Source organism: Carassius auratus, chromosome 7, assembly GCF_003368295.1.
Source record: "Carassius auratus strain Wakin chromosome 7, ASM336829v1, whole genome shotgun sequence".
Taxonomy (NCBI): domain Eukaryota; kingdom Metazoa; phylum Chordata; class Actinopteri; order Cypriniformes; family Cyprinidae; genus Carassius; species Carassius auratus.
Window position 1 is genome coordinate 8,964,387 of NC_039249.1, and position 22,505 is coordinate 8,986,891.

General features: G+C 37.0%; 3 protein-coding genes and 1 long non-coding RNA gene across 7 annotated transcripts; 3 read left to right on the top strand and 1 right to left on the bottom strand.

Moving 5' to 3' along the window:
- Positions 1-1,331: 1,331 nt before the first annotated feature.
- Positions 1,332-4,582, top strand: sox19b (SRY-box transcription factor 19b). Its single transcript, XM_026267054.1, has 2 exons — positions 1,332-2,273; positions 2,862-4,582. Exons 1-2 carry the CDS (start codon positions 1,642-1,644, stop codon positions 3,106-3,108), a joined length of 879 nt encoding a protein of 292 aa, XP_026122839.1. The 5' UTR covers positions 1,332-1,641; the 3' UTR covers positions 3,109-4,582.
- A 431-nt stretch (positions 4,583-5,013) lies between these two features.
- Positions 5,014-10,538, top strand: LOC113105777 (uncharacterized). Of its 3 annotated transcripts, XR_003292400.1 has the most exons (4): positions 5,014-6,082; positions 6,367-6,393; positions 6,474-6,553; positions 10,047-10,538. It is a non-coding gene; the product is annotated as an uncharacterized LOC113105777 (long non-coding RNA). The 3 variants fall into 3 exon arrangements; XR_003292401.1 differs by lacking the exon at positions 6,474-6,553; XR_003292399.1 differs by lacking the exon at positions 10,047-10,538 and having other exon boundaries at positions 6,474-7,357.
- Positions 10,539-10,682: 144 nt separating this feature from the next.
- On the bottom strand, positions 10,683-15,660 carry mpdu1b (mannose-P-dolichol utilization defect 1b). 2 transcript variants are annotated; one of them, XM_026267056.1, is made up of 7 exons: positions 15,640-15,660; positions 13,744-13,809; positions 13,522-13,654; positions 12,857-12,942; positions 12,645-12,763; positions 12,448-12,558; positions 10,683-12,034 (listed from the first exon to the last, which is right to left on the bottom strand). In XM_026267056.1, coding segments are annotated over exons 1-7 (639 nt in total). In that variant the 5' UTR covers positions 15,641-15,660; the 3' UTR covers positions 10,683-11,911. The 2 variants fall into 2 exon arrangements, with proteins under 2 accessions (XP_026122841.1, XP_026122840.1); XM_026267055.1 differs by lacking the exon at positions 15,640-15,660 and adding an exon at positions 14,396-14,789.
- Positions 15,661-16,797: 1,137 nt separating this feature from the next.
- On the top strand, positions 16,798-20,372 carry mblac1 (metallo-beta-lactamase domain containing 1). The gene is made up of 3 exons (XM_026267057.1): positions 16,798-17,096; positions 18,870-19,070; positions 19,162-20,372. The coding sequence occupies exons 1-3, from the start codon at positions 16,893-16,895 to the stop codon at positions 19,399-19,401; spliced, it is 645 nt and encodes a 214-aa protein (XP_026122842.1). The 5' UTR covers positions 16,798-16,892; the 3' UTR covers positions 19,402-20,372.
- Positions 20,373-22,505: the final 2,133 nt, after the last annotated feature.

The window sequence follows — 22,505 nt, forward strand, 5'->3', positions numbered from 1 at the left end:
TGATTCCTCCTCACAGGCTGATTCAGGTAGCAGTGTTTGAGCAGCTTAGAGCCCAGCTGAATGGGTGGTTATCTTTTGTGTGCGCTTAGGAAAAACAACTGTGTTGTAACTTGTTTTGGACATACATATTCAAACCCATGAACACACTGGTTTTAAAAAGCAATACAATGGTCATGGAGAGGCATGTGAAGCACATGTGTACACAAACATGAGGGCTTTGAACGACCTGTGTTTGTGAGTAGAGACCACACTTAACATTTCTGAGAAACTCTCTGAGCTGTCACAAACCAAATGGGACAAAGAAAGAGGATGGCAGAACGAGTTGGACACTCTCCATAAGAGGTTTTCTGTTTGTCCAAAATGTTTGGTTTTTTTGGGATATGGCTTTAAAAGAATGAAGTCCCACAATTTGCGGTTTGATTGGCATAAAGGCGTAACTGTCAGTCACGAACAGAAGCGCTCACATGGTTCACAAAGCACCTGCAAACTCACAAGCACTCACACCTGTGTCTACAAAAAAAGAGAAAGAAACAACGTAAGGCTTTGCACCCACACCTTTTCTCAAGCAATTACAAACACTGAAAATCCCACACCTATAGAAAGTCATGTCATAAATTGTCATCAAAAGGCAGTAATTGCACTTTACTGTATGAAGAGTTGAAAACAAGTAGCATATCTAATTATATATTGTGTACCATAAAAAGGTCACATAAATTTACCCAGAAAACATACAAAGCTCACATAAGATTTAAACACAGTTACTAAAAACACTCAAAAACACAATTAACACTGTATGTAATAACTAATAAGACAAGAATACACTATTATTTGATTTTATAATAGTGTATAATTAATGATCGTTTAAAATAATACACTTTTTACTAGTAACTTATTTTGCACTGTCAGTTTTCACCAAAAATGTGTCAGGTCAGTCTTTTTCCCATGACCCCGGGGTGAAGGGGTCGAGAACTAACAATAGAAGACACAGAAAGTGTAAAGGTGTAAAGTGAAACTAATTAAGTCAAAGAAAGTTATTCAAAGAAAGCAGGTCCAAAAGAACACAACATCTTTTAAAAGTGTGATCATTTTAAAGCGTAATAAAATGTTCCATCTTCTGAAATATGTAATAATTACTAGTAAGAGATAATTAGTATTTTAAACAACAAAATAAGCCCTGGTTTCTCTCTTTGCGTGCCGGTTACCTCTTGCAACAAGTGATCTGCTGCGTAAAATACCACACCCCTATAATTGTTATGCAAATGAGCAAAGGCTTGCCTTGAGCGCTGATTGGTCAGTTGTGGAATAGAATTATACAATTGGTTCAAAGTGGACTGCAAACTATTGCGGCTCAACAAGTGGCTTACGGATAGAGTTGAACAGAGTTTAGACGGGCAAACAGCTGTGATTGAAACGCTTTTCGCGTCCTCTTTTACTTTACTTTGTCTGAAAAACTTGTTCTAAATGTTTTGTTTTATCGTGCAGTTCTTTTCTCACTGCCGCGTTTGATTTGGCCAGACTATAGCTGCTGTAAAGAGACTTCACCTGCGCCGGATTTGTTTGACCTGATTAGGTTCGCTTGGACACTTTTAATTGGCTGCTTTACGCACTGAGCGATTGAAACTCAAAGTGTGTAGTGGCGTGATGTACAGCATGATGGAGCATGAACTGAAGACCGCGGGTCAACCTCATCCCCACCACAACAGTCCGGGGATGTCTCCTCCGGTCAGCGGGGTTGGAAACGCGCACCACGGATCAAAAACCTCTTGTCCACCCGGCGGGGACCCCATGGACAAAGTGAAGCGCCCCATGAATGCGTTTATGGTGTGGTCCCGAGGTCAACGGAGGAAGATGGCACAGGAGAACCCCAAAATGCACAACTCTGAGATAAGCAAACGTCTTGGTGCGGAATGGAAACTTTTAACGGACACTGAGAAGCGGCCGTTCATCGATGAGGCCAAACGGTTGCGGGCCGTACACATGAAGGAATACCCCGACTACAAATACAAACCTCGGCGCAAGACCAAAGCCCTCATGAAGAAGGACAACCCCGTCGGTAAATATCCCCTCGCAGCCGGTAACCTGCTGGCATCAGCCGTGGCACAGGGACAAGGCGGGAGCCCGAGAATGGACGGCTATGGCTGGGGTCACACCGGTGCTTATATGGGAATGCAGGGTGAAGCGCTCGGATACCCGCAACAACTGCACCGGTACGAGCTGTCAGCTCTCCAGTACCCGCCGGCACAGACCTACATGAACGGAGCCGGCTCTTACAGGTTTGTTTTCGTTTATGAATTCATTAACTTAATTATTCTTAAGTTAAGTGTGGCTTGACGAACTGTGGAGTTGTGTGGGGCAAACGCGCACAGAATTTCGTGATATGCCGTTCGGATTTTATTATGCCTTACTTCGTAATAATTGTTCTTATTGAATGTTTTCATCAAACGCAATATTTCATAGAAATTCTAGTCCTGTAAAAGTACTTTTATTTAGTTTCAGAAAGTTTTCATTTTTTTCCACATGTAAAGGTTTTTGGTCACTTAATTTAATCCTTAAAACCACACACCTATAGATTATAGCACTTGTCTATAAATTTTAAATGGCTACAAACGCAAATTTAGAATATTTAATTTGTAATCATATCCTTACTTGTATGTATTTATTATTTGCCTATAATTGTTTTCAAGTCACCACAACTAAGCTGGCTTAACCTGTATAGACTTGTTATTTGCTTGTCGGCGTTATGGGAACAAATGCAGAGGTGTTTTATGTGTGGAAAGATACAGATTCTCCTTGCTACTGGCGTCCCTCTGATCTGCTGATGACTTTGTCCTTTTTTTTTCTTTTTTTTTTTTTGTCCACAGCCAAATGTCATATAGTGGCAGCCCTCAGAATCCCAGTTCAGTGATGTCTATGGTTAAACCAGAACCCCTATCCCATTCGCCTACTGGAGTACCAAACCACCACCGTGGGGCTTTCCAAGGGGACCTAAGGGACATGATTAGCATGTATATTCCAGGCAGTGATAACAGCGATACCTCAAACCAGAGGGCCTATCCTGGAGTGCAGCAGCACTATCTTGGTGGAACTGTTCCCCTCACTCATATCTGAAGTTTAGGGAATGCTCCCTGAGCTTCGATTAGTTGGACCCTTATTGGGAACATAGTGCCACACACAGACTTTATGGATTATTGAACACTTCTGATTGTTTACTACCTCCTTGATTTGAATGATCTGAAGTTGTGTGTTGACTATAGAAAATGTTGCCGTTTCAGCCTCCTGTTGTTTTATGGTCTTTGCAGCGATCACATTTTGACCAGGAGTAACTTCTCATGACGTTAAAGTCAGCTCATTTCTCCATTCCAAATTCTAGCATGGCCATCCTTTTTGTTCCTAAGTGGATAGGTTTTTAAAGTGTTCTTTTGTGCTCTGTGCAATGTTTAGAACCTGCAGCAGTAGGCAATCATGATACATAATCTAATTGGTGTAAAAAACAGGGCAGCATATTGGGAACTCCCAAAAACAGGTCAACCAATAGTGACTGCCATGACCAGTGATGAACATGCCATGTGACCTTGAGGGGTGTAAATTTAGCACATTTCGTTTTGTATGCCCAAACTAGCTCAGTACATGGAATAACTGTGTGATGGGTGAGGTTGACCTAAGTGTCTCTTTAAATCTGGATATGGATAGTAGTGTTTTGGACAATCTCAGGGCTTTCTTTAAAAGAATGGCAAGAAATGACAGTATAGATCAGTTGTAACATTGCCTCATTTATTTAGAAGTTCTTGAAACTGTTACCCAAGTTCTAATGGAGGATTAAAAATTAATTTGGTCACTATCTGCTTTTGTTTTCCTACTTTAACGGCTGTAAATTCATATACACCATACCCGTGTGCATGTATGTTTGTGAAGTAACTTTGTTGTAGTCCTTTCAAGGAAATTGCACTCCTGTAAATGGTACATTTTAGGCATATTTACAGATTGCTAAATGTTTGTGTCATCTAGCATTCCAGCATTTCCCTCTTATGGGTCAAACTTGAATGCACTGATCTTTGCTATCAGTGAATGCACTTCATTAGACTAGGAGGTTATAGACATCACCTGGTCTTTTTTTCATTCTACCACAGCATTAAGTCACAGTATGGTTGACCAGTGAGTTCAGTGGACTTAACTGAGGTTTTCTTTTGGGCACTGTTTGCTTTTTGTTTGTTGTTTTTCTCCCCCACAGAGACCTGGTCCATTATCAACAAAATGCAAAGTTATGTCAAGGTCTTGAGATTTGTTTTGAACTCATAAACTGTGTGTAGGCATTGTCAAATATGTAAGTCATTCTGACTCGTTGCCACAAAGCTCGGTCAGTTAGTTACTAATGTTTTTTTGGTTAATTAAATGGTGATTTAAGCATAATGAAAAGTTTACATTGCCATTGAAGTTTGCAGCTTGCCGTTGACATTTATTTTGACTTTTTTATTTTATTTTTTATAATGGTTTTAATTTTGGTTGTAAATGCTGTTTGTACAGTGTACTTTTTTCTGGTTCTTATAAGGGCCGTTTTTACAGAATAAATGACAATACAACATAGTCTCAAGGTTTGATTATTTTGAAGTCTTTGTGAACTTAAGTGTTTTTGTAATTTTCAATCTGCATGATACTGTGTACCCATTGTGGCAAGCAATCTTTTTAGACCTTCATCATGTGGCAATAGTTTTACCAGTCAGTCCCATCAGTGGACAAAGGAATGGGCTACTGTTTGCAGTCAGCCCCGGTCTATAAGATTTAAAACGACTAATTTAGTATTTGTGATGTCAACGTGGTGGCCTGTTTTATGTAAAATAAAACCATATTACAACTATTTAATTTGTAACTTGGATATAAAATGCATTATCCAAGATCCTTAGTGTTGCCTACCACACTCGTTTATTACTAATTTAATGTGATGATTATTTTAAAAAAAATGTACCTAGAATTTATTTTATGCTTTTAGTAAGCTTTTTAGACCATTAAGACTTTAAGCTTAATGAGAACAAAATGCTGAGTGCACCTTTTAATTTACACCCAAAAACTTTTATATGTTTGTGTTGTTAAAAAAAAGTTTGAGGAGAGGGTTAAATTTAAAGAAAATCGGCAGAAAGCAACGACTGAAGTGTGAAATCATCTACTTTCACTGTCCACCTCAGAATAACCCTCTCTCTTCAGTTTGAAAACTGGTTGTTGCTTCGGTCGTAATTGGCCGTTTCGGAGGCACATTGTCCGTGTCTTTTGAGCTCGCAGGTGTACGTAGTAAGCCACTGAATCCGGAGAGGCTCCCTTGGACCACTTTGTTCTCTTTTCTCGCTTCCCGCTGTGCGGAAAATTAGCGTTGCCGTCGTTTCTGGCCGTTTTCTCCTCGGGTTTAACCCCCTCATCTCCTAATGCCACCTCATGAAAATGTCAGAGCTCGCTGCGGCTAATCGGAGGGCGAAGGGAGGGGAAGAGATGTGTACTTTACATCTACCCTGATAACAGTTCAGGCGTGTTCCTAAGTTAGATGAAGTAAATCATTATCCATTATCATTAAAAAAAAAAAAAAAAACGTTTAAAGGAAGAAAAATAAGACCACATTGTTTGGCGTATAGTCAGACGGCTTGTTGTGACTAAGTTTGGGGGGTGAGGGCGAGATGGGCGACTGAGGGTGTCTAGATGTGTGAGGGTGCGGGATGCTCCGCTGAGACACACAAAATCACTTGGCAACCACCACGCAGGCTTCAGCGAACTGTTACCGTGGTAAACTGTTGGGTTTCCAGTTTGGAAGATTAAAGACAAAATTCGATTTTAATGAATTGATAGAATGAGCACGATGTCTTTGATTGATTTGCTAAGTCGCGTTTTATTATTATTATTATTTTTAAAAGTTTAAAATTATTTGACAGCTATTTCGTCATAAAGCCGGAAACGAGATTAATGGTTGCTGTGGAAACTGGGGGGGTGCGTAATATTTACATGCATTCCGAGGGAGCCGCTCCCCTCCTGCACGCACAGCCTTCACTCCCCAGCACAACAGCTGACATAAAAACTGCTTATATGAAGAATCTGCTGATTATGGGTATGAACTGACACATTTCATGTAAAATTTATATTAGATTTTATTTCATTTAAATTATGCAAAGGACATACAATGCATATATAGCATAGGCCTTTGTGTTTCATATCAATTTCATTTTTGTCCAGTGTCAGTTTAAATGTTAAAAAACACTTCCTCTTTTTTTCTCTCTCTCTCACACTCATGCTGTTTTGTTGTCAGCTTGGTTTATGGACATTATGATTGTTTTAAAATGTTTTAAGCTTAAGTATTTTAAGCTTCGGTTTTTGTTTTCATTTGTTTCACAGAAAAACATCAGCTTGGCTGACATGAGGGTAAGTAAATAATGTCATCATTTTCATTTTTGAGTGAGCTATTTCTTCAAGCAGTCTATATGCTTATATTTCATTTTCAGTCTGTTCACATCAGAACTTGTTTCATCACTCTCTTGTACGATGACTTGTCAGTCGTACCTCAGACGTTGTGTATGCACAGGTGAGTGAGTGGGCGTACATTTTTCTTCCCTTTTTTTAACCGAGCCGCTACGGTTGGTTGAAATGCCACCAGGGCTGGATACACGCATGTGTGTGAGTCAGCCTAGATGAGCGCTGCCTGTCACGCAATAACAGGAGGGTGGACAGACTCATCCGATAACAGTCAATGTTGTGTCTGCCACATGTCAAATGTAATTTTATAGGCTTAAAAATCTGTTTGTGTACATGTTGTGTTGTGTGTACAGACAAACAGTAGTCTATAAAAAGTAAAAGACGAGAACAAAACAAGGTAAAGCAACAAATCTGCACAGCATAGGCGCGGGACGTTTCTGGCAAATCTATCAACATCCTGTATCTTGAGCTATCTTTTAAAATCCAGATTTGGATGCTATTCTAAGTTTGTGTAGGTGTGTAGCGTAAGTTTTTCTCTTGATGTATTCAGGAGGAAATAGAATTAAACACATGGATTTTTAGCTTGTCAACAAAACATATCTACATCAAAAGACTTGGCATAAGGCCAAAGCAGTAGTCTACCTGTCTGCTTAGCTCATAGTTGGCAGTGTCCACAGCAAAAGGAGGTTTTTTTTGGGCAAGGCAACTAAAACACCTCTATAAATTAGTTTGTTGTTGTTGTTGTTGTTTGTCAAAATGAATTGAATATGAGTTATTACTTCAACTCAGTCTCAGCAAACCCATTACAAACTTTTTAATAGGGCCAGTTTTACACAACACTGTAAAGTGATCAAACTTTAAAAGACTAAATGATACAGTAAATTGGTTAACAGTAAGTTCCCTTACTATATACGGGAAAACATTAATGGGTCCATTCTGTTAACTGTACCAAAGTAATCTTATTATTTAAAGGGAAAACATTTACACATCCCAGAATTCAAAACATATTTTTTGGTGTTTTAAATGATTGTGTTTCTCAATAGTTTTGTTATAAGTTATGTATTGATATTACATCCTATTTTTCAATTAATGTTTATTGCATTATTTTAGCTTTAGTCTACTTGTGATGAACTTTGATTCTTCATCTTGCTTAATCTTTCCCACCTTTGTTATTATAGTGGTTATCAGTATATAGTGGAAAATTGGTTTTAGCAGCATGGCCTTGATAATTCAGCAGAAAAGAGCTGTTGGATTTACCAGTTTAAAATTAAATATATTTATGAATATAATTTAGTTTTATGCTGTAAAATCTAAAGGTTGGTTTGTCAATGTGTTTACATTTTAACATTATTTTAACATAATTGTTCCGGCAGGTTTTCTTTACAAACTACAGGACTTTTTTAACATTATAGGGGGGAAAAAAATCATTTGATAAAAATAGACAATTTTGAGACCCCAGGTCAAATCCCACCGTTCTGAGCAGCCGTGGCAGGCTTTGATGGAGCACGTGTACCTTTCTGCCAGGTTAATGTGGTTAATAGAGGAAGCATTTGCACAGCAGTGAAAGAGTGATTGACAGGTAACACTAATGAGAGCACCACACCCCGAGCAAGACTGGTCTTGCAGCAAATCGAAGGAGAGCAAGGTGGGGTGAAACAGAGGCTGAGTGAAACAAGATACTCAGGATTGCTAGTTCCAAAAAAGATAATTCCATCACCTGTGATAATGTATGCAAAGTTAACATGCAATGTTAACAGGCATACCTATGATGTTATATTGTCTATACTTTGACAAAAAAGCTGACAGCTAAAGACGTTTATGTTTAGACTCTGACAAACCGGTCTGACACATGAAATCTGCCGTTATAGGCTGGATGGGGCATTTGTCAAGCACCCCACACAGGTGGGGAGGTGGTGGTGTGTACCGCTGATTAAAAGATATAGATACTCAGGTGAGATGAGATAAGACCAGAGGCCAAACTTTGAGGGCTTCCCAACAGACCTGAGAAAAAAAGCTGTGTAATCCAACAGGATTTTAATGATTCGTTCATTTAACTTTCAAGAACAGTAGAAAAAAAAACTAACCCTCTTTTTTTTTTACTCCACTGAATATTATTGACTGTTTAAAAATACGATTATATTACTGTTTAAAAATATGCTAATTTTTTTTTTTAAATTATTTTGTAATAATTATTTGTTCACTGCATTTATTATGCTTGCTGCATTTATTAATTTACAAAAAGTTCATACTGACAAATATAACTGCTTAATATTTTTGTGGAAAAGTTTTAAAGTTCTTTGATGAATAGAAAGTTTAAAAGAACAGAATTTTTTTTTATCTATTTTTTTGCAACATTATACATGCCACTTTTGATCAGTTTAATGCATCCTTGCTGAATAAAAGTATTAACATTTTAAAAAAAATTACTGACTCCAAACTTTTGAATGGTATTGTAAATAAAGGTATTTACACTTAAATTGTATTCACTGGTATTACAACCAAAAATAATTCACTGTCTAAACATTCTATTTGATAAAAAGGGATCTGATGAGCATTGACAGTAGGTGTGTTGACATGAACTGTGCCTAGCCCTGCTAGGCAAGAATAGCTGGTTGCAGTTGGGGGTGGAGTTGAGAAGAGAGCCATCAGATCAGATGCTTTCTGCTTTTTGCAGTGTCTACGGGAATAACACTACCTATATGACAGCAAACAGAACGCTGTTGTTAAGATGACTCTGTAAGTTTAAAGAGAACGTGCAGGCTAAATTTGAAGCATTTATTCAAACATGAGCAAGCCTACATTATGAACACAACCAAGGAAATCATGCAGAAAATATGTCTTTAGAGGAACCTACAGAGGAACCTAATCTATTATGCTTCACTTTAATGTGTACATATATAAAATAGCTGAATCTGTTGTTAAAATAATTAACAACAGAAACAGAAAATATTTCTTCTACTAGCCAACTTTAAGACACTGAACTATCTCTGTTGTTATTTAGAATTAGTTTTTGTGATAATTGATTTTGTGGATTCCACAACCTATTTATAAAGGAAGAGCGATTTGGAGGATGAATGGATGATTTGGAGATTCTTTTGCAAATGATTTATATATTGCTTTATTTAAAATGATTTATAACTGTATCGTTTCATTGTTTTTTTCTCACATACTTTTCACACCACAAATAAATTCTTAGCTTAATTTTAGGCTCAGTAAAAATAAAAGTAAAAAAAAAACGTATTATCAGTTATATTGCTGTTAATCAAAGATTGAAATTGTCATTTGAAATTACATGTATGTTTGTAAATAAGTTGCCAGTATTACTAATTAAATAATTGTATAAACCATTTGTGCACAATGTGGTCTTAAATAGAACTCTTTAAATTGAGCTTATATTTGAGAATTGTTTTGCTCTTCCTGCTTTAGATATTTAGATAAATACTCTCATTAGATACCTAGCTTATCTTTCTGACATTTGCATTCAGCCGATCTGTCTGAGTGCACCATTGTTCAAGCATTACTTTGTAAATTCTATTTATGTTTGCCTGTTCAACATTGTTGATTGTCTTCCCTCTGTACATCTAAACAACAAACTCTGCTAGACCCACAGGAGACTCAGTCATACCAGTTACAATGGAGCAGAGAGAATAAAGCACACAAGAAATATGAGGTAAGTAGTAAAAGTAACTGCAGTGAGGGATTGTGTGTTGTAAGTAGCATTGAGAATGACTGACACTATACAAGAACACAGAGCACTGATCCAGATATTCAGTGCTTCTTAAAACAGCACAATTTAATATCAGCAGCATCTGGCTTGACAAACTTTATTAGTCAACATTCAACCACATTTTTACTTTTGCAAAAAAATAAGAAGAAATCCAACTCATTGTAGTCAGTTAAAATATTGGTTTTATTATGATTTCAGACTTCTTGAGTTGGATTTCTAAAATAGCAACTGAATAGAGTTTCTGAATCAGAACCAGTACTGCCAGTATCTTTTCAAGCTTTCTTCTTGACTTATACAGAATTGCTCTTTAAAAAGTGATGACAGATGGAGACTTTAAGACTGACACAAGTAATTAATTATATAGCTAGTAGGGTAAAGGATTCCAGTGGAGAAAACTGGTTTAAAATGTATTTCTATCGGCTCTTTGCCTCTCTCTGGTGGTACAAGTATGTATCACAGTTCATCAATTTGAACTCTCCATAATAGATAAACACAAAAACACAACTTCAAATAAGAATAAAACTGTTTATTTACTCATCTATTTTCTACAACTGTTTGTGTCTTTTTTTAAAGCCTTTCACACAACGAACACTACAAATTATCTGATGGTAATGTTTTACTCAATGGTCAAAAGTACACTGCAACTTTAGATATGGAAAAAAACGTAAATCACAGCTATTTGTAATATTTCATTCATAAAATAAACTACCAACGAACAACAGATGTTCACAAGCAAAAAAGGAAAATAAATTCTTAAAATGTAATGTGTGCAAATATGCAATTCCCATCATTCAAATTAAATTTTCCTTTTACCAGCGGACAAATTTACACTTGCTTTTGATGGGTGAATATACTACCATCTACAACAAAAAAAAAAAAAAAAGGTATTTTTTTTCTCATTTTGCCAAGTTCCCAATAGTTGTGATGACACTCAACAACGTTGCTTCACGTACTATTCCATGACCATTGCAAGATTACCATTGCAATTTAAGAAATACAACAGAATTTCTTTTCTAGAAACATGGGCATTTCTAGATTCTGGAAGACTTTGTAAAATAATGTCCATATGGTTGGATTTGTCTATGCAGAACAAAAAACCGAATGATCCCTTGTGGGGATAACATGTTTTAATAGGGCTGCCTTTAGCATGTGATAACATATGCATATGTGTACTTTTAAAGTATTTCGGTCATTTTTACAATTCTGCAATTAATATTTACAAAAATCTTGACAGACTTTTTTTTTCACAGATTTGTCGTAGAATTCAAAATGGCTACATGGATTTCAGTGAATATTTAGTGAGCCAGGGTAAAGTGAGCAGTACCACAGTATGTCAGTAATACTACACAAGGTTTTTGTATGGTTTAATTCCAGAATACTATGGACACTACTCCCTTCCCTGAGCTAAGAAATGGTCCAATAAATGAAATAGCCCACTACCATAAAAAGGGGGAAAAAGTTCTATATTATAGAAGGACCCCTCACCATACTGACTTTTTGGTCCACTTCAGGGCACCTGGAATACGTCAATGTGTGCATTGTAAAGTATTTGTACCTGCCTGTATATGTTATGTACATGTGATATGTTAACAATAAATGCTTTTAACAAGTGACCAAGGGACAGAGCTTAATTTCACAAGAACCATCATTTTGATTAGAATACATCTGATTCCCCAATCGACTGTCCAGTGCACTTTGTCAACCTGAGTGGTCTCTGAATTTGCCTGTTGTTGTTTGGATCTACTCAGTCTTCTTCCTGAGGGCAGGGCTGCTGTTCCAGTAGTAGAGGACTTGAGCTGTGATCACACCATTACAGAAAGAAGAGATGATGTAGGTGACAGCCATGAGCGAATCTCCCGTTTCCTGTACAGAGGACACATTCAAATGGGCTTTTATTAATGGAACTATGTCAACCTGTTTTGAAATGAATACAAAATCCTAAGAGGACCATATATATTTTTCACTAACAATAATTATTCGGTCATAAGTCTTTTTTTAATAATTTAATTCAGCAAGGAGGATACATTCAGTTAATCAAATAAGTTATATGAAAATGTAACAGGGTTTCCACAAAAATATTTTAATATAAATAATTTGGTAATACTGAAAAATTTTACTTGAGCATCAAATCAGCATATTATAATGATTTCCAAAGGATCACAACACACTGAAGACTTAAGTAAAGGCTACTAAAAAAGTTTTTTTTTTAAGCAAACACAGTCTTGGTAAGAGACTTCTGTCCTCCAAAAAACTGCATCTCATTATAGTGGTTTTACCTGCACTGTAGTGAATATGCGTGCTAAGGAGCCTGCGAACAGCAGAAACACTGAAATAGCTGACAGCTGTCCAGTGTGGCCATTTCTGTAGTTGGTACCAGCCTGAATTAACTGGAGACACAGAGAAAATTGGACACATTACACAAAATGTATATTTCTAAGTTGTTGACAGCATTGGTGTTTTATCTCCTGCTTACTCGTCCAAAGATAATGGCTGGCATATTAGAGGCTTGCATGGTAGTAACGACAGACACTGGTGTCACAGGAGATAACAGGACTCCCAACAGACCAAAGTAGACTGCCAGAAACCCCAAACCTGCATATCACAGCACAGTCAAAAGGTACATAATAAACTTTGACATTTAAAATGAATGATAGCAGCACAGTTTATGTTTGTTTTAAAACTTACCTTTGATGGTGTTTCCTCCATAGTGCTGTATGAGGAAACCAATGGTCACAGTTTGAATCATGAGGAAAAGTGCCTCACCCCAGGAACTGTCAAATATAATCACAGTAAAACACGTTATAGCTGACCATTGAACACAAAACCATAAGGGTCCCTGAATAAATAAGCTCTCCATTGACGTATGGTTTGTTAGGATATGACAATATTAGGCTGTGGTACTATTTGAAAATCTGGAATATGAGGGACCAAAAATAAAAAATAAAAATAAATATTGAGAAAATCACCTTTAGAATTGTCTAAATTAAGTTCTTAGCAATGCATATTACTAATCAAAAATAAGGTTTTGATATATGTATACGGTACTAGGAAATTAACAAAATATCTTCAGGCCATGGAACAATCTTTACTTAATATACCCTAATGATTTCTGGCATAAAAGAAAAATAGATAATTTTGACCCATATAATGTATTGTTCGTTATTGCTACAAATATACCCATGTGACTTAAGACTGGTTTTGTGGTCCAGGGTCACATATCTTTGTGTGGTTAGTAACCAGTTTTTCCCCCTTGTTGTTTGATATTTATAAATGCATGGTGTTTGTATGGACAAATGTGTACCAGACTTATGAAAAAGCACAATTATGTAAAGGTCTGACTACTGATTTACCTGAAAGGAAAGCTGTTGGCAATACTGTAGGCCATGGTGCCTGTGATAGCAAACAGCTCCAGCAGCACAGAGTTAAAACTCAGTCCCTCAGCACTTCTGGCCCCAATCAGCTTTAGAATCTGAGGTAGTTTTACTATAAAGAGACATGCACAAAATATCAGTATTAGACGAAAATAGTTTGGGTTTGTGTGTTGTAAAGATGAAGAGGGAGACTTTTCATACCTAATACAGAACCAAGAATGATCCCAATGCCCAGGCCTTTGCTGATTACAATCTTCAGACAGTCCACTAAACAGAATCACACAGAGGACTCGGGAGTCAGGCTTAAATGTGACTTGGAAGTTGTTGCATGTGAACGTTTAGGCATATATTTTTAATAAAAGTTACACAGCAAACACATGTAAAACAGCAATTATTATTACGTTGGTAGAATCGGAGGTTTTAACAGCGTTTACGGAAACCACCGATGATTACCGAGGACATACAAAAGGTATCCAGTAAGAAACTGACATGTGTATGGTTCCGCCTCCTCTAACAAGCGCGAGGTAGTGAAGCTGACGAGGTTTAATACAAACATAACAAAATAAAACACGTTTACAGCTCAAATGACCGCTCGAAAGCTAAAAAATATTTTGCATGATAGATGATCATAATTTAAGACCAATTTGAAATAAATAAGAATGTCTTCCTAAGGTCGACAAAAAGCGAATAATGCGGTTACTACAAAAAAGTTGCCCAAAATAAGAAATGCTTACAAGAGAAAACTCCACTTTGTCATTGAATCGTTGTAAGTATAACGTTCCAAGTAATTAGCTTGGAAATCACGTCCATTTATCGCTAACGTTACTACTAAACGGATCAAACGTGAACCTACCGTGCAGAAGATTGAACTGTAAAAAGAACTCGTCATAACATTTTTCTGGCATTAAATAATTAACCAGAATATCTTTGAAAGGATCCATGAACGATGTTTCTACAACTGCTTCCGCCATGATGCAAACGTCAAATCAAGTCACGTGACGTCGTCCGCTGCTAAAATTATTCCCCTTTATTTATGGAAACTCTTTCTAGTAACGTATGTTCCCTCGACTTGCGATTAAAGAGAGTGGCGTGTATGAATTCTGATTTCCTTAAGAGCTAGTTTTCCCTCAGTAGTAGAAAGTTATGTGGTAAACTATTTCTTTTGAGCTTAACTCATCCTAGTCAGAGATGTATAGTAACGAAGTAGAACTACTTCGCTACTGTACTTAAGTACTAAAAGGCGGTATCTGTACTTTTCTAGAGTATTATTTTTTTCTCCTACTTCCACTTTTACTTCGGTACATATTTTCGCTGAGTTTAATACTTTTACTCCGATATTTTTTTTATGTGCTGCATCGTTACTCGTTACAATTATAATAATGTTACGAATCATTCCATTACAAACCACTGCCAGAACTGTAGATGGCAGGTTTGATGAAGCTGGCACATCATTGAGCGAATCAAGCGATAAGAAGACTGCGCGTGCTGACTGAACTGCTGTGAAGAGAGAGATGAACACCGAGCCGAGCCAGATAATGACTCGTTCACGAGTCAAGAACCGGTTGCATCGGTTTTCGGATGACCAGTAACGTTAGTTCTTTCTGACAGTTCGATTCATTGAAGAAAACAGTTCACCGATTCTTTTGCGTTCGATGCAATGGCGTCATTGGCGTTGACTGCACATGGGCTCATAACCAAGGGGCAAGGAACTCGACCGGAAGTTGAAGTCGGGTGGGGGCTGCCATCTTTTAGCAGAACTTCACTTGCGTTAGCATTCCCATTGACTCCCATTCATTTTGGCGTCACTTTGACAGCGAATAACTTTACATCTGAGGCGTTTAAAGACTCTGTTTGTCCATTATTTATTTCTAAAGATACACGACAATGTATAAAGGGCTCCATTACCTTCTATGTTACATTATGGCCCCGTATGAACAGTTTTTGTAAAAAATAGGCTAACGATTGCGTCATAACCACTCGGCTCTCTGTCGCATTACCGTAGAGACAGGAGGAGAAGCTCGCAGGCAATTAACTTAATATGGCGTACTGGCGTTACATTTTAAAATACTATACAAAATAATTAATCAGAATACTTACTCCTGCTCACTCACGCCAAAGAACTCCCCGCTCAAGCTCGCCGTCTCTGCAAGATTAACGATGGCAGTTTGCACGCACAGCTACTAGAAGATTTACATCTGGCAGACAGCTTGCTGACGTCGTCAAGCTTCGTTTGAGTCTGCGCGTCAGAAACGGAAGTGCTAAAAAACGCTAAAACTGGGCTTCATTTGTCTCAATTGAGTTCCAATGGGGTCGCTGTGTCCATTTCTTTTACTGTCTATGCTCATAACATTAACACATAATCAGTTCAGAATCAATCACCAAAAGAATCAGTTCGGTTCCAGACGCTCTGTGTCGGTTTGCTTCACGCTAAATCACACATGCGCAGTATCATCACCTCCTCGGTTCACGAATCGGACGCGTCTGACAGAAACGGTTCTTGACTCGTGAACGAGTCATTATCTGGCTCGGCTCGGTGTTCATCTTCAGTTCTCTCTTCACAGCAGTTCAGTCAGTGTACTGTTGAGTCAATGAATTACTCCGGGATATTGGTTTGTTTTAACTCAGAGGGAGTGTCAGACACATTAAACAAGTTAACATCTTAATTCATCTGTGGATTAATGCGTATTGGAGACGCGAACTGTTTAAAACGATTCAGTTCGATTTGGTGAACTGTTTCAAAAAGATCCGGTTACATCGAATGATTCGTTCGCGAACCAGATATCACAAACTGCTTTGTTTTTAACTGTCTTAAAACAGACACGGAAGAGAAGACAATGCTGAATAAAGTCATAGTTTTTGCTATTTTTGGACCAAAATGTATTTTCGATGCTTCAAAAAATTCGAAATGACCCTCTGATGTCTTATGGGTTTGAAACAACATGAGGGTAAGTTATTAATGACATCATTTTGCAAATTGGGCTAACTAACCCTAGTAACCGTTTTTTGTTTACAAGAAGTTACAGTCAAAGGAATTGTGATTGTCCTTTAGGTTAATAATTTGAAATAGTAAAAACAATATGTTCAAACTTTTGACTATTTTCTTTAATAGCTACATAACACAATACTTCTACTTTTACTTTCAGTACTTGAGTAGTACATTTTAAAATAGACTACTTGCAATACTTAAGTACAAAAAATGTTGAATACTTTAGTACTTCTACTTAAGTGTGGTGCTTAAAGAGCACTTCTACTTCTACTCAAGTCACTTTTTTGATAGAGCACTTGTACTTTTACTCAAGTATGGTTCTCTAGTACTTTATACATCTCTGATCCTAGTTACACATGCAGAAATGGACACGCATCGCTCAATAAGAAAAAGTGAATCTGGCATCAGTCCCGACATTTCAGGCCAGCCATACAGCATCTCGGTGTTGAAAGAGGGCTACTGTACAGCAGAACCAGACGGAGCGTTTAGAGCTGACGGTACTATTTCTTTAGTTACTGGACCTCAAACTATCCTGGTGGACACCGGGGGCCCGTGGGACCGAGACTTCCTAGCAGTGTTAATTTCGTTGACTAAATATTTTCGTCATTATTTTCGTCACGAATATATTTTTGCCGACGAAAACGAAACGAAAACTAAAATAGAAGGCACTGATGGAGACTAAAACTATGACTAAATTGATTGACATTATCGTCAACGAATAAAGGACGAGACGAAAATAGACTGTGACGAAAATCAAATCAGCAGACGGGAGAGATGCGAGGAATGAGCAAAAGAACCGGCAAAACAGAACAGACTGCATGAGAGAAGAGAACCAATCAGAGCCTGACTTATTGAGACGTGAAGCGAAGGTTTTCAGTTTTTATGAGCTCCCGGGAAGTCGGCATTCGAAGAGGTGATAGGGACTTTAAGCAACAGCCTCTGGTGGAACGGATTGCGCCTGCGCGAATTTAACTGCTACTTTGTGACGTTCTAATTTAACGGTCTACTACGGGAGAACAGCTGATTTGCCGGAGTCGCTACAACGTGAGAGGTTAGGTAAATAAATGTTATGTTTTTAGACTTATTTACATCATACAATATTAAAAACTCCTCTTCTGACAAAAGATTGTCATTTAACGCCAAAAGCAATCATTCTCTTGCTTTTTTAAATTATATATTTTTTTGGATCTCAATAAATGAATTAATGCTGCGTTGCGCTGTTCTGTTTTACCGTTGCTTAGTGACTTTTACGTTCTTGGCTACAGCGGTGTGACGGCAAACTTCCGGTCGCTGTAGCCGTTCCATTCGCAGCTGTTGCTTAAAGTCCCTACTGTCTAAAAGAGCGACAAAATGTCCACAGCTCACTTCACGTTTGACGACGAACAAAACAAAACAAAGTGTAAAACACGCAGAGCGCTCATTCGTGGCAAGAACACAACCAATTTGAAAAGACATTTACAGATGAGCCACCCGGACATTTTCTCAAATGTAATTTCACAACGATGTTCTTTTGTTTATTGAGCTAAGCAAAATTGGAATAGTGCAGTGCGTAGATGTTGTAGCATTAAATATTACGAACTGAAAAGTACTGTAAAATAGCCCCTTCTTCAGATTAGATGCGAGCACAATACTAATACGTAATATCATGATAAATACATTTGATTAATACTAATGTTTAGTATATTTTATAATGTTCTACTTGTTGACAATATCACAAATATTTCTATATTAGTCATGTGAAACATGAATGTTCACATCCTATCATTATACATACAAATCTAGCAATATTGTAGTATTTAAAACATACAATATTGCTAGACAAATGAATACCTTAGAAAATCTTGTTACTTTTTTTATCCACCCAACTTATTAAATATTTACTTTAAATGTATGCACTTATTGTTCAGCTCAGCTGTAAGCTTTAAGGTCCTGGACCTAACGTTATTTTTCTTTTATTGATGGTCAATTGGCAGCTAGTTATTGTTTACATTATCATGACAGTGTTTGTTGCAGCATAAAAGCTTTTGAATCAAAATAAAGACACAGTTGTGTTGAAATAAAGTTGAATTTGTGTTTTATATATTTTGGTTAAGTTTGTTTCCTATACCAGCTGTAAAAAATTGTCTAGTAAATCTGTTATTGATTTTAGTCTTATTTTAGTCGACTAAAATACCAAGCAATTTTAGTCGACTAAAATACCAAGCAATTTTAGTCGACTAAAATAAGACTAAAATTAAAACAAATCAGATGACTAAAACTTGACTAAAACTAAAAAGAATTATAGTCAAAAGACTAAGACTAAAACTAAATTAAAATTTCGTGTCAAAATTAACACTGCTTCCTAGTCACAAAACTTAAGGAGAAGGGTCTGACACCAGATAATGTTAATACAGTAGTCGGAACCCACGGTCACTCGGACCACGTGGGAAACCTGGGCTTGTTTCCAAACGCCAAAATAATTGTGGGATGTGACATAAGCGTGGGGGATCGATATCTGCCAAACCAGCTGGCTGAGGGACAGCCATACCCCATTGACGACTTTGTAAGTTGTTAGACTAGCAAACAAAAACTCTTCAGTATATTCTGAAGTAGTGTACACGTATAATCATCAAGTAATCCACTTTATCCACAAGGTATCCGTCATTCCCACGCCTGGCCACATGGGTAGAGATGTCAGTGTCCTGGTGAAGGGAACAGCAGAGGGGACGGTCCTTGTTGCTGGAGACTTGTTTGAACGCTGCCATGATGAAGATTCATGGAAAGAGCTGAGCGAGAATCCTCAGATACAGGAGACCCACCGACAGATGGCGCTGCAGATGGCTGATGTGATCATTCCTGGACATGGGCCATTATTCAGAGTGCACAGGCAGTGATGACATTGACGTAATCCTGGATTTATAGAGCAATTATGAACCCTTGATCACAAGCAACACGATAATTAACATCACCAGTGTGACGCAGGGGGTTTAAAACTGGACCTTGGTACCCACTCAGACCACTGTACACCTACTGTAGGTGTGAAATTAGATCATGTGTCAATGTTTACCATGGCTTTATACTTCAGACTTAGTTGTTCAGTTTACCCGTATTGATTGCTCGAGACAGTGACACAAAGATTCAAGTTATTTTTAGGCTTTATCTTGTTTCAGATCATGTGACAAAATGGTGTGAAAGATATTATTGATGTCAGATGTTGTTACTCAGTAGTAAATAAGGTTATGGATGGGACTTCTACAAAAATGATATATGGAGGGAAATTTTATGTGTGCCGTCTTAATTCTTTATTTAGAGTTCATACAACATTAAGCCTTTGTAAAAAAAAAAAAAAAAAATTGCTTCATACTAAAGCTGTTTGCTGTAGCCTGTCAGAATATATCATTTGTGATTATTTTGTGTCTATATATATATGAATTACAGCATTTTACTATGATTGCATATGTTTTTGTTCTCATCCTCAGTCAAATCCTTCTTTAGGCCCTGCAGCATCTGCTCATGAAATTATTTCTTATTCAGATAGTATTGAAGCACAGTACATTCACTGTACTCGAGTGCTTTCTTAAATAATGGATGTAAACTGTTTTTAAAATGTATAGAAATGGTGACTTGTGAGATATTGTACAGCATTTTACCTTTTGTACAACATCATGCTTTTTATTAAGTTCAGGTAAAGTTCATTATTGTCACAGTTACAGTGGTTAACCAATGAATATGCATTCAGTGAAGTCCCCACACTGTTTCATTATTACCAGTTTATGTTGATTGAGAACTGAGTGTTGTGGTAAACCAATATTAACTTTATTAAAGCTGTTTTCATTCTACCTTTTCAGACTCTTCTTAATAAATATTACTTGACAAATGGGTTGTGGTTGTTTTCCATTAACTTTATAAATGTAATGATGATACAAAATGTTATGTTTTCTTATCAATATATTAATACATCAAGGGGCTTACGAGAACCGATGGTTATGACTTACAGCATGAATTACTGTTTCAATGTGGCGTGGCATGGAGGCGATTAGCCTGTGGCACGGCTGAGGCATTGATAGCAGCCTTCAGCTCCTTTGTATTGTTTGTCAGATGTTGCTTATATTCCTCTTCACAAAACCCCATGGATTCACTGTAAGGTTCAGGTCAGGTGAGTTAAGCACAGTAATATCATGGTCATCAAACCACTTGGAAGTGGTTTTGGTACTGTGGGCAAGTCTTAAAGTCATGCTGCAAAATGAAATCAGCATCACAAATCTTGTCAGCAGATGGAAGCATACAGTGCTCCAAAATCTTCTGGTGGATGGCTGCATTGACTTTGGACTTGATAAAACACAATGGACCAATCCCAGCAGATGTCACGGAACCCCAAATCATTGCTGACTTCAGAAACTTCACACTGGACTACAAGCAGCTAGTATTCTGTGCCTCTCCAGTCTTCATCCAGACCTTGATTTCCAAATGGAATGCAAAATTTATTTTCATCTGAAAAAAGGACTTTGGACCATTGAGCAACAGTCCAGTTCTTTTTCCTCCTTTCCTCAGGTGTTTTTTTCTGGTTCAGGAGTGGCTTGGCTCTAGAAATGTGACGGCTGTAGCCCTTTTCCTGAAGACGTCTTACTATGGTGACTCTTGATGTGCTGACTCCAGCTTCAGTCCACTCCTTGTGAAGCTCTACCAAGTTCTTGAATCTGCTTTTCCTGACAATCTTCCCAAGGCTCTGGTCATCCCTGTTGCTTGTGCACCTTTTCCTACCACACTTTTTCCTCCCAGTCAACTTTCTATGAATATATTTCGATACAGCACTCTGTGAACAGCCAGCCCTTTCAGCAACGACCCTCTGTGGCTTACCCTCCTTGTGGAGGCTATTGATGATTGTCTTCTGGACAACTGTCAAGTCAGAAGTCTTTCACATAATTGTGGTTGAATGTTCTAAACTAGCCCAAGAGGTACCCAGTATTTATACTCAAAATTAAGCAAACTGATCAAGCTCAAAATGGAATATTCTAATTTCTTGAGAGACTGAATATTTTATTTTCCTAAGCTGTAAGTTGTAATGATCAGAATTAAAACAAAAACTCTTGCATTATTTCAGTTTGTGTGCAATGAATCTAGAGTATAAGAAAGTTTGCTTTTTTAAATTAAATTACAAAAAAGACCTTAAATAAAGAAATAAAGACCTTTTATTCAACTGTTATTCTCTTTCAACTGTTTCACCATTTGTATCACTCCACTTGCAGTATTTCTCACAGTGAGTGTCATGGCAGACGTTCAAATCCACTATAATTAAAAAATAATACTGATGTTGTGTCACAGAATGTCTTTTTAAGAGTTTTTAGGTAATAATGTACAATTAATGTACAAAGTTCGTTAGTAATGTCTATTTAAAAATTTGCTTCCACGTTTTTACATTTATAAAGCTCTAAAATCCTTAATAACTGATGTTTTACTGCACTTCCTGCAAATATAAAAAAAAAACAAAAAAACAATGGGTCTCAATTAAATATGTGCCGTTTCACATGATGACTGCAAATTTCCACATGACCAGAGCAGTTTATTTCCTGTTTGAACCTTGAGAAGATGATGGCTGCATCAAAGCTCCAAAATGAAAGGTTAGTAAAGAATGTTAACAGAAAGACATGACAAAGATTTTTTGTAAACATTATTTTTAAGGTGTCTATTATTAATATATGAATTTACATTTATTCAGATTTGTTGAGTGTGCACATAGAATGAGTATAACAGTGAACTTTGGTATAAAATATAAATCCAGTTGCAGTTCTTAGTGAAGGTTGCACTAAAATGTTTCAATGACAAAATACTGCACTAAATTAAAAGTTTAAATATTACCAAAAAAAAAAAAATACAATATTAATGTTGTAATACTGGTAGCACTAATATAAAAATTTGATGATATATTTTACAAAAAAGTTACAATTTTGAAAAACATTGACGGTTGTAATTTTTTGTATTTTATCTGAGTATTACTATC

Excerpts from the sequence above, each read along its gene's own strand:
- sox19b (XM_026267054.1), top strand. The coding sequence starts at position 1,642 with ATGTACAGCATGATGGAGCATGAACTGAAGACCGCGGGTCAACCTCAT. Across the intron at positions 2,274-2,861 it reads AACGGAGCCGGCTCTTACAG|CCAAATGTCATATAGTGGCA; the intron begins GTTTGTTTTCGT and ends TTTTGTCCACAG.
- mpdu1b (XM_026267055.1), bottom strand. The coding sequence starts at position 14,513 with ATGGCGGAAGCAGTTGTAGAAACATCGTTCATGGATCCTTTCAAAGAT. Across the intron at positions 12,943-13,521 it reads GCCAACAGCTTTCCTTTCAG|TTCCTGGGGTGAGGCACTTT; the intron begins GTAAATCAGTAG and ends TATATTTGACAG. Across the intron at positions 12,035-12,447 it reads GCATATTCACTACAGTGCAG|GAAACGGGAGATTCGCTCAT; the intron begins GTAAAACCACTA and ends TCCTCTGTACAG.
- mblac1 (XM_026267057.1), top strand. The coding sequence starts at position 16,893 with ATGGACACGCATCGCTCAATAAGAAAAAGTGAATCTGGCATCAGTCCC. Across the intron at positions 17,097-18,869 it reads GCCCGTGGGACCGAGACTTC|CTAGTCACAAAACTTAAGGA; the intron begins CTAGCAGTGTTA and ends TAACACTGCTTC. Across the intron at positions 19,071-19,161 it reads CATACCCCATTGACGACTTT|GTATCCGTCATTCCCACGCC; the intron begins GTAAGTTGTTAG and ends TTTATCCACAAG.